Source organism: Cynocephalus volans, chromosome 2, assembly GCF_027409185.1.
Source record: "Cynocephalus volans isolate mCynVol1 chromosome 2, mCynVol1.pri, whole genome shotgun sequence".
In the NCBI taxonomy this organism is placed as follows: domain Eukaryota; kingdom Metazoa; phylum Chordata; class Mammalia; order Dermoptera; family Cynocephalidae; genus Cynocephalus; species Cynocephalus volans.
Genome location: NC_084461.1, coordinates 66,047,684 through 66,060,025, shown reverse-complemented (window position 1 = coordinate 66,060,025; position 12,342 = coordinate 66,047,684). Strand labels below are relative to the sequence as shown.

At 35.4% G+C, this 12,342-nt stretch overlaps 1 protein-coding gene across 2 annotated transcripts in view; it reads right to left on the bottom strand.

Moving 5' to 3' along the window:
• The window catches only part of SCAMP1 (secretory carrier membrane protein 1), a 91,918-nt gene that overhangs the window by 53,207 nt on the left and 26,369 nt on the right, over positions 1–12,342 (bottom strand). The window contains exon 2 of one of the 2 annotated variants that reach the window (XM_063085830.1): positions 7,603–7,680. The exons of the other annotated variant lie outside the window; for it this stretch is intronic. Coding sequence (XP_062941900.1) covers positions 7,603–7,680 — 78 coding nt within the window. The remainder of the gene's footprint in view (positions 1–7,602; positions 7,681–12,342) is intronic. 2 annotated transcript variants of the gene reach the window in all.

Genomic DNA, 12,342 nt, shown 5'->3' with positions numbered 1-12,342 from the left:
GAAATGGACCAATTCTTTGAAAGACACAATCTGCTGAAACACACAAGAAGAGACAGACAATATTCATAGGCCTATTCTCCACAATCTCTTTCAGGGGACAAAAGCAGAAGGAATACTTCCTAACTCATTTTACGAGGCCAGCATTACCCCAGTATAAAACCAGATAAATAAACTACAAAAAAATCTACAGACCAATATCTCTGATGAACATAGATGCAAAAATCCTCAACAAAATATTAGCAGTTCAAATCCAACAGTGTATAATAAGAATTATAAACACAACCAAGTGCAATTTATCCCAGATAAGCAAACCTGGTTCAACATTCAAAAATCAATTAATGTAATTCATTACCTCTACAGGCTAAAAAGGAAAAATCATGATCATATCAATGGATGCAGAAAAAGTATTTCAGAAAATCCAATACCATTCATAATAAAAACTCTCAGCAAACTAGAAATAGAGAGAAACTTTCTCAATTTGATAAAGAACATCTACCAAAAACTCACAGTAACATCATACTTAATGGTGAGAAACTAGAAGCTCTCTAAACAAGATCAGGAACAAGGCAAGTATGTCTGCTCTCACCATTTCTTTTCAATGTTATACTGGAAGTCCTAGCTAATGTAATAAGACAAAAATAAAAAATAAAAAAATAAAGAAAAGAAATAGTAGGAATACAAATTGGGAAGAAAGAAAGAAAACTGTCTTTGCAGATGACAAGATCATCTATGTAGAAAATTCAAAGGTATCAACAGAAAACTTCTGGAACTAACAAGTGATTACACTAAGGTTACAGGATACAAAGTTAATATACAAAAATCAATCACTTTCCTATATACTAGCAATGAACAAATGGAATTTGAAATTAAACACATAAGACCATTTATATCAGCACCCCCCCAAAATGAAATACTTAGGTAAATCTAACAAAATATATATAAGTTCTATATGAGAAAAACTACAAAACTCTGATGAAATAAATCAAAGCAGAACTAAACAAATAAGTGATATTCCATGTTCATGGATAGGAAGACTCAGTACTGTCAAGATGTCAGTTCTTCCAAAATTGATCTACAGACTCAATGCAATCCCAATCAAAAGTCCAGTAAGTTATTTTGTGGATACTGACAAACTGATGCTAAAATTTGTATGGAGAGGAGACCCAGAATAGCTAACACAATACTGAAAGAAAAGAACAAGGTTGGAGATCTGACACTAATCAACTTCAGGATTTACTATAAAGTTATAGCATTCAAGGCAGTGTGGTATTGACAAAAGAATAGACAAATAGATCAATGGAACAAAATAGAAAGCCCAGAAAGAGACTCATGTAAATACCATCAATGAATCTCTGATAAAGGAGCAAAGACAATATAATGGAACAAAAATATCTTTCCAACAAATGGTGCTGAAACAACTGGACACCCACTTGCAAAAAAAGTCAACCTAGACACAGACCTTACACCCTTCACAGAAATTAACTCAAAATGGATCAAAATGCAAAACTATAAAACTCCTAGAAGAGAACACAGTGGAAAATCTAATTGACCTTGGGTATGGTGATGACTTTTTAGATATAGTGCCAATGGCATGATCCAAGAAAGAAATAACTGATATGCTGGATTTCATTAAAATTAAAAACTTCCACTCTGTGAAAGACAATTTCAAAAGAATGAGAACACAAGCCACAAACGGAGAGAAAATAGTTGCAAAAGACTCATCTGATAAAGGACTGTTATCCAAAATATGCAAAGAACTCTTAAAATTCAACAATAAGAAAAAGTCCAATTAATAAATGGGTAAAAGGGGGCTGGACAGTTAGCTCACGTGGTTAGAGCACAGTATTATAACACCAAGGTCAAGCAGTCGGGTCCCTTTACTGGCCAGCTGCCAAATAAATAAACAGGTGGGCAAAAGACCTGAATAGACACCTTATTAAAAGAAGATATACAGATGGCAAGGAAGCACATCAGAAGATGCTCCACATTATGTGTCATCAGTGAAATGCAAACTGAAACAACTATGACATACCACTACATACCTATTAGAATGGCCAAAATCCAAAACACTGACAACACCAAATATTGTAGAGGATGTGGAGCAACAGGAACTTTCATTCATTCCTGGCTGAAATGCAAAATGGAACAGACTTTGGAAGACACTTGAGCAGTTTCTTACAAAACTGAACATACTGTTACCATATAATCCAGCAATCATACTACTTGGTATTTACCCAAAGGAACTGAAAACTTATGCCTACACAAAAATCTGCATACAGATATTTATAGAAGCTTTATTCATAACTGCCAAAACTTGGAAGTAACCAACATGTCCTACGATAGGTGTATAGATAAATAAACTGTGGTACATCCAGACAATGGTATATGATTCTGCACTAAAAACAAATGAGCTATCCAGCCATGAAAAGACACGGAGGAAACTTAAATACATATTACTAAGTGAAAGAAGACAGTTTGAAAAGGCTACATAATGTATGATTCCACTAATATGTGATTCCTCATTGTGGGAAAGGCAAAACTATGGCAACAGTAAAAAGATCAGTGGTTGCCGGAGGCTGGGGGCAAGGGATGGGGGTGGTTATAAATAGGCAGAGTACAGAGGATTCTTAGGACAGTGAAACTACTCTGTATTATATTAAAATGATGCACACGTCATCATACATTTGTCCAAACCCATACAACATACAACACCAAGAGTGAACCCTAACATAAAGTATGGGCTTTGATGATTATGATATGTCAATGTAGGTTCATCAGTTATAATTAAATGTACCACTCTGGTGGGGGATGTTGATAATGGGGGAGGCTATGCATGTGTGGGGGCTGGGACTTATGGAAATCTCTGTACCCTCCTCTCAATTTTGCTGTAAACCTAAAACTGCTCCAGAAAAATTAAAATCCTAAAAAAAAAAAAAAAAAAAAAAAAAGCTAGTAAAAGGTTTTGAGTTCTGAGCAGGAGACTAAAAAGATAAACTTTTTTTTAAGGGATCACTCTGGCTACTGACTTGAAAATAGACTGAAAAGAGTCAAAGGAAGAGTAGTTAGGAAACTACCATTGTAGTAATTAATCCAGGCAAAGGATGATGGCATCTCAGGCCAAGAGATGGCTGTGAAGTTAAGGGGTCAGATATCAATGTACTTTTAGAGTAGATCCAATGTATTTTTAGCGTAGATCACCGCATGACAGAACGGTGTGAGTTACAAGGAAATGGAAATAGTGAAATATCATTAAGATTTTGGCTTAAGCAACTAGTAAGATAAAAATGGGAAAGACTAAAAATGAACAGGTTTAAGAGGAGGGAGCTCAGTTCAGTTTGACATGCTGAATTTGCAATTTCTAAGTCATCCAGGTAGACTTGTCTAGTACGCAGGTGAATGTATGAGTCTGGTGTTCAGTAGAAAGATCTGGGCTGGAGATGTAAATTTGGGAATCATTGGCATGTAGATGGTATTTAGCTATAAAACTGGATGTAATTACCAATTATTATCAATTGAGTGAGCATATATAGAAAAGAGAAGCAAGCCCAATTCCTAGTACACTCCAGTATGAGGGGCAGAGGGATAGAAAAGGAGTAAATCAGCAAAGGAGACTGAGAAGGAACAACTTAGTATTCTGAAAGCCAAGTGAAAAAAGTGTTTCAAGAATAAGATAGTGATCAACTGTCAGTGCCCATAATAGATCAAATAAGGCTACGACAAAATTTACCATCGGATTTAGCAACACAGAAGTCATTAGCTACCTTGACAAGTGTAGTTTTGGTGGAGTATTGGGAGAAAATGCCTTACTGAAGTATCTTTCAGGAGAAAGAACTAGGAAAAAAAGCAAGTAGACAACTTAGAGGAGTTTTGCAGCAATGGGGAGTAGAGATAGTTCTTCAGGGAAAGGAAGAAGATAAATGGGCTGGAAAGGGAAATGAGGTTAAGGTAAGTTTTGTTATAAAGTTACAAGACAAAATCAAGACAGTACGGTTCTGCCACAGACATACAGATCACTGGAATAGAATTGAGAGTCTGGAAATAAACACTTAAATTTATAGTGAACCAATTTTCAATAAGAATGTCAAGAAAATCCACTGGGAAAGAATAATCTTTTCAACAAACAGTGCTGAAACAACTGGATGTCCACATACAAAAGAATGAAGTTGGACACCTTCCTCATATAGTACACAAAAACTAAGAATAGATCACACACCTAAATGTAAGCACCAAAACTGTACATTACTTAGAAGAAAACACAGTAGTAAATCTTTATGATCTTGAGTTAGGTAATAGTTTCTTAGATACGACACCAAAAATAGGAGCAACCAAAGAAAAAACAGACAAATTGGAAATCAAAATTGAAAACTTCTGCATGTCAAAGAGCACTATCAAGAAACTAAAAAGACATCTCATGGAATGGGAGAAAATACTTGCAAATCACATATTTGATAAGGGACTAGTATCCAGAATATATAATAAACTCTTAATTCAATATTTAAAGGACAAATAATCCAATTTAAAATGGGCAAAGGGTCTGTAATAGTCATTCTTCCAAAAAGATGTACAAATGGCCAATTAGCACACGGAAAGAATGTTTGACATGATTAGCCATCAGGGATATATAAATCAAAACCACAAGGAGACACCACTTCACATACACTAGGATGTCTATAATCAAAGAGTCAGATAATAACAAGTGTTGTCAAGGATGTGGAGAAACTGGAACCTTCATACACTGTTGAGGGGCACGTAAAATGGTACACTCATTCTGGAAAACAGTTTGACTGCTCTTCAAAATGTTAAACATAAAGGTATCACATGACCCTGCAATTCCACTCCTAGGTGTACACCCAAGAGAAATGAAAACATATATCCATGCAAAAACCAGTACACAAAGGTTCACAGCAGCCAAAAACTGGAAACAACCTAAACTCCCATAAACTGATGAATGGAGGAATGGGAAATAACTGCTAAGGGCACAGGGTTTCTTTTAGGGGTGGGAGAGACAAAAACATTCTACAATTAAAATGTGGTGATGGTTGCACAACCCTATGACTATACTAAAAACATTGCACTGTACACTTTAAATGGGTATATGGTGTATTAATTACATCTCAATAATGCTGTTAAAATACATAAATAAATCATAAATTTTTGTGATTTTTTTTCAGAGACAATAACATTTTTGTTATGATATGAATGATCCAATAGAAAGAGAAAAAAATAATAACGTAGGAGAAGGATGGTTTAGCACAGTTTTTGAGAATGGACAGGATCCATTGTACAAGCAGAGGGACTGGTTGAGAAAGAAGTCAGATAGTTCATCTGTAAATGACAGACAGCAAAGCAGAGCACATGGGTACAAATGCTGGTAGGTAGGTAGATGTGGTGGCAGGAGTCTGTGGATATTTTCTACTGATTGCTTTCTTGATGAAATAAGAAGCAAGGTCATCAGCTAAGAGTGAGGACAGGGGAAGATTCGAAGATGAGGACAGAGGAAGGGGAGAATAAACAATTAAACGGACTAGGAAACTCAGTACAATTTAGAGCTGGTCATGAACTAAAAGTGAGACCAATACCTTGACCACAGCCTTGCAAAACCCTGAGTAATGGACCCAACTATGCTGTGCCTAGACTCTTGACCCACAGAAATGGCGAAATAAACATGTATTGTTTCAAGCCACTAAATCTATGGTAATTTGTTACACAGCGATAGAAAATGAATATTCCCACCCACTGAAGGGGGTGAGAATAACCTAGAGAAGCCAGGCATTATGATCTCACACAGCCTCTCTTGACTCCATTCAATAACCAATAGAAAATGGGCTGTCTGGTTAGCTCAGTTGGTAATAGCACAGTGTTATAACACCAAGACCAAGGGTTCTGATCCCTGTACCAGCCAGCCACCAAAAAAAAAAAAAAAAAAAAAAGATCAAGAAGGCCTAGAGGAAGTGGTCTCAATAGGGTTGGAGGCTTGTAAGTAGATGACTTTGGCTGGAGCAAATCGCACATTAGAGGATAAAACTAAAAAGATAGTCTGGTGAAAGTAAATTGGGACTCTGTTCTTTTTGCTCAATTTTCTATAAGCCTAAAACTGCTCTAAAAAGAAGTTTATAGATTAAAAAAAAAGACAGGCTGAAGTTAAACCATGGACAGCCCTACATCCCAAACTACTAAGTAGGCAATGCATAATCATCTCTTAGGAAGGTACATGACCTAATCTGACCTCTGCTTTAGGAAAATAATTCCACCCACATTGCAAACAATGGTTTTAAGAAGAGAAAGACTGGAGGCAGCTAACTGGATAGGCCACTGTACTATTTCACATGAGTGTCTGAATTAGAAGTTTAGTATGAATGAAAAGAACAGACAGGTACTATTCCTTGGAGGTATAAGTGACAGGATGTGGCAACTGATTAGATGTAGGAAAAAAAGCTGTTTGAGCCAAAGAGGACTCAGGTATATCCAGCCAATGACAGTAGGGGAATAGAAGGCAACATTATCATTAAATGAGACTGCAAACAAAGATTGGTCCTGGAAGGAACAGATAATGAGCTCCAAGAATGACAAAACAGTAAGAAGCGGAGAGGAAAAGAGAAAAAAAGAAATACTCAGCAAGAGAAAATAAGGACAAGAATTAAAGTGCAGAGAATGTTTTTGCAGTATTAAAGATAGGTAAACTATTATGTACAATTATATCCAGTTGCTCCCATGAGCTAAAAGCTTTATCCTTCATTTTCAAAACAGAAACAGATATTAGAAATTATCTAACTTAATATTTACTGCCCTGCTGCCATTGCAATGCATTTTTTAAAAATGATGTCTATTACATGGTTTGCCTAAAGTTACCAACTAATTAATGGTAGGGCCTATGTTAAAATTCAGGTCCTCCAACTCAGTCTGCTTCATGTTCTGAATTATGTTAGAGGGAGTTCTTCCTTATATAAACCAATTATCTATGTCCAGGTAATGACCTGGACATATCCCCTCACACTGCCAGTACTTGCAATATTCTTCTCTTAGTTCTTCTTTCTGCCAGAAGGTACAGATCTTGCTGCTATATTTGAGAGAAATCATATATGACAGTCACTAGCAGAACAGAAAAAGAAGCCAGACAGACTATCCCTGAAGAAACACAACATGATAGTAAACTCACCTAATTCAAATGACAACCATACAAACATTCATGGTACAGTTCTATACATAGATTCTACTGTAAGAAAGCATCACTCCACGTTACCATGAAGACAACACGTATACCAAGAAACACTTCCCTAATTCCCAGTATCTCAAGTATTATAGAAAGGTTTATATATTAGAGAGATTATTAGCAATTTAATTTGTAGGACACAGAGGAAAATTTGAATTATTGCACTTTGACCATCACGGTAATTTTCAATTACTACAGATATTCCTTCAAGTAAAAAAAAAAAAAAAAAAAAAAAAAAAAAAAATCCTAACTTGCTGATTTCTAAATAAAACATCAACAACGTGTTTTTACATAAGTTTAACCAATCAACTAAAACAAACCATAATTGAAATATAATTTATATTTAATTTCAATTTAAACATTAAAAGTAGTCCAATTAAGAATAGTCTTACTGTTCTAGAATCTGAGAATGGATTATATTCATCAAGTCCTGGTGGAACATTTCTTGTCACCTGTGTAACTGATGGATCCTGAAATAAAATTCAAAGGAGAAAAAAAGATTACTCATCCTTTAAGACATAATTTTGATGTTTACATAGCCTTTGCTTTGTCTGTACTTTTGGTCACTCAGCAAAGCTAATAAAGGAAAACGATGTTAGAAGATGACCAGATTAACTCAGTCACATTTCAGCAAAGGTGAAATTCAAACCCACAACGCATACAACCTCAAAGAAAAACAAACAAAAACTGGGTACATGCATATCAGCTGCTAGCTATTATATAAAGATCCAAAGTAGACCACCTCTTGGCCAAGCCCATCTCATGCCCACTGCTCCAAAAGGTGTGGGGAGGAGCCAGTCCCCAAGGAGCAAGGACCCCAGAGCAGGCACCAAAGCCCACATCCCGGGCTTCCATACCCCAGCTGCACTCACAATGCGGGGCCTGCAGGTTATAGCCTGGCCCTCTGACCTCGCTGACCACCTGGCATCAACTCTGTGTTTGTTTTTCAAAAAATAACTCATATTGCTGCTCGAATTTTGAAATTTACTGTAACTGTAAATTTACTGTGTAGGGACTATGTCTGATTCCTGCTTCATTTTTAGACCAACTTAGTAAAAATGCTGTTCTGGACACCCTGTCCTCCCTGAGCCTCCCCACAATTAAACCACATGTAAGCTCTGGGGGGAAAAAATGCAAAGCTAATTTTGTCATTCCTCTCCTGCAACCCCTTTCCTCCATCCTTCATCCATTTCAGATTTTTAGAGGATTTCCACTAACTATAAGATAAAATTCAAAGTCCTCAAAACAAGATACAAGGCTTTTCAACATTTAGTCTAGCCCGTGCCTACCTTTCTGCCTCATCAACTCTCTCATAACCACCCTCATCTTGACAGGTCCTTCCTTAACCATATCAAACAAGCTACTGCATAAGGAGCCTCAAACTTGGCAAAAAGCAAATGGTAATAAGGATAAATAAAAAGTACAGCACAGATGAAAAATAAAGGCTTTAGTCTTGCTCAACAGTAAAATTGGGAGAAGTGAACAAAGTTACTCTACTTACTCCCCAGAGTTTCCCTCCTAACTTTACCCAAAAGAGTGAGGAGCAGGAAGATTATCAAGTGGGAGATGCATGTCTCAGGGAGAAAATTAAGAAAATAGAAGCACGAACATTTTAATCAAATTTTTCAACTTGGCATTGCTGAAGTTAACCTAATTTAGAAGTGGGTTTAGGTTGACAAGCAGAGACCTTCATCAAATTCAGATGGTCCAGCTGCAGTTTCAATGACCACCCACATCACCACCTACAAAACAAATAACCTGTAAGTCCTCAGACACCATACTCTTCCTTTGCATTGCTTCCTCTAGCTGGGATACTCTTCCCGGCAGGGTCAGCCTAGCAATTTCCTCCTCGTTAAAGACTTAATCCAAATATTACCTCACATGCTAAGCAATGATCTTCCTGATACCTTCCCCCTACTCAGGTTACTCCATCCCAGGCACAGTGCTCCCACAGTGCTTGGTATTTATCTCTACTAGCATTTCTTTCACTGAACCATGATGTTCTTCATGCAAGTATTGTTTCCCTAAATTAGACTGTGATTTCTTTGAATCGAGAAAGAGCTTTTTTTTTTTTTTAATCATATCTGCCTGGTGACATTCTATTTCTTCAGTGAGTATTTCTGTACCTCCTCTAGGAAGAAATATCCAAAGAGTAATTCTTCAAGACAGTAGCAGCATTAATAACCAAGAATTACTCCCTCCCAAAATTAGCATAAATATGAAGATAGTTCAAAAAATATCAGCATAAATATGAAGATAGTTCATAAGAAGAGAAATACTAATTAAAAGTACACTTATGTAATCATTCCTTACCTATCAGATTAACAAAAAATCCAAAAGTCTGAAATATTCTATTGACAAAGCTGTAAGGAAACAGGAATTTTCATACATTGCTAATGGAATAGAAACTGTTATAAACTCCATGGAAGAGATCTAGCAAAATTATATCTGCATTTTTCCTCTGACCTACAGTTTCACTTCTATTCCAAAGATATACTGGCAAAATACCATTTGTAATAGTATGGAAGCAATCATACTAATAGATGGGAAAAGTCTATCAATAGAAGATGGTCAAATGAAGTACGGTACATCTACATGATAAAGTACTATACAGTTTAGTATTATGCAGTTGTAAAACAGTATAAGGAGATATATACACTGCTACAAACTGGCTGAAAAAAGTAAGGTGCAGGACACTGTAAATAAGATGTTACCTTTTATGCAAGAAGAGAGATAAAAATGAAAATGCTTATTTATATTTTTAAAAAGGAAGAATAAACCAAAAAGTAATAAAAATGATTACCTATAGGAGGAGGAAGGGAACAGTGAAGAGAGAATAGGCTTGGAAGCTAGACTTCTCTAAACGTATCTTGTTTTATATCTTTTATTTTGGAACCATGAAAATGTTTTTCATAATTATAGAACAAAATTAATTCAAAAAGAAAAAGGGAAGGAGGCAGAATGTAGGATCAGTATGATGCTTCCTGTTTAGCCAACATTCATGCCATCAATGTCATTCTCTCAATGCCACAGAAGTACGACTCCCAACTTTAATTTTATAAATACACATATCCGATTAACTCATGAGTCCTAAAATTTACCTTAATTTCTTAAAAAACAAACAAATAAATAATAAGGCATAACTTAGTACTAAAGAGACCCAGAATGAAATCATTCTTCCAATTTTCTACTTTCAATTATAGTAACTAAAATGCACTTGTTTCCTTCTAGATTCAATAAAAGTTTAATCCAGGCTGAAAGTTAACTGGCAATTTGACAACATCATTATCTCAAGTGAACTAAGTTCACTTGTAGTCCATTTGGAATCTCTCCTAATGTAATGTTAAATGACAAAGCAGTAGAGTATGTACAGGATATACCAAGAACGAGACTAGATTTAGAAAGGTAAAGAACTGATATCTCTGAATTATCACATAATTAATGTTTCAAATTCTTTTTTTGTTGTTGTTTGTTTTTTTGTTTTTGGTGGCCAGTTGGTATAGGATCTGAACCTTGACCTTCAAATTAGTTTTATTTATTTATTTATTTAATTTTGGCCGTGGCAGGTAAGAGGATCCAAACCCTTGACCTTCATGTTACAACAACACATTCTAACCAACTAAGCTAACCGGCCAGCATCAAATTAGTTTTAATAACTATAAATAGTATTAAGCCATAGCCTCTAAACCAGGAGAAGACAAAGGTGAAGAAGATTTAAGTAATAATGAATGATATTTTAATACTTATTAAGTATCCAATTTTAACTTATATTACTTCCAATCCTTGCTATGATCCTTCCTGGTAAAATGTATAGTTCCATTTTTCAGAGAAAGAAACTATGGCCTTAAACAAGGTCAGGAAACTTCCTCAAGGTCAAATTAGTACATGTCTGAAACAAAATATGAAACCAGGACTTTCCAAAACCTATACACTCTTTCCACCAGATATACTTCACAATAACAACTTTAATAAGAAAAGAAATAGGTTAAGCTAATTGCTTATTAATGATTTCAAAACCTTAGCAAGAAGATGTTATACTTTCTCTTCAACATAATCAAAATGAAATTGTTTCAACTAATGCCTTATTTTCTTCTATGGCAGTGGTTCTCAAACTTCACCTTGCAATGGAATCACCTGAAGGGCATGGCAAAATCCAGATTGCCCAGCCCTACTCTGAATGTATCTTATTTCTGATTTAGTAGGTCTGGGGTGGTGCCTGAGAATTTATATTTCTTATAAGGAAAAGATTCTGAGGTAGTCTTATTTTATTGACTTAGAGGAATATACTAGGCGTTTGTATTTTATTAACTTTCAAGTAGCAAGTAAAGACATTTGTTAGACAGTTTAAATATAACATGGATCTGACTATGCACAGATATTAAAGTTAAATCTTTACTTCACTAGTTAAGCCAAGGCTATTCTGACAACCCTTTAGTAGTACCACCTAACTTCATAATCATATTTTATTAAAAACTAAGATGCATTATGAAAACAAAGTTTTTTCAAATAAGAGAATAAGTAAAAATTTTATATATAGCATAATTTTCTTTTTTATATCTTTAATCTCAGTTTGTTTACCAAACCTTCCAGGATAGTACACCTTCATTGTATTTCTAATGATCTCCTACACCATGCATCAAATTGGACATTTCTTAATCACTGCCACATATAACCTGGAAGATTCCAACCTGGCAGACAGTACTTTCACCTTCAGCTAGAAGTGAGGAGACGGATCCAATAAACAATTCATATGGCTAACCAAGCTCAGTATCCTGCTTATTTTTCTCTGTATGAACACCATTTTTGAGCTAAATAGTAGTCTAATAATATAGAAGCCTACATGGAGGATTATATACAGCCATATATTATGTATCCACTTACTATGATATCTGCTAAAACCAAATAGGTTTAGGTTTCAAGATTAGCATGCAAAACCTTGTATGTCTTGGGTATTTGTTCTGTAGTAGAAAGAGCACTAGTCTAGGAATGAAAAACTCTCAGTTCCTGGCTATGACTAGCCCTGTGACGTTAAGCAAATCATCTAAACCCTCTAAGTCTCACTTTCCTCACCTTTAAAATAGGGGAAATATCATATGTGATCACCCTGGTCAGTTACGGTTCTGAAATGTTAT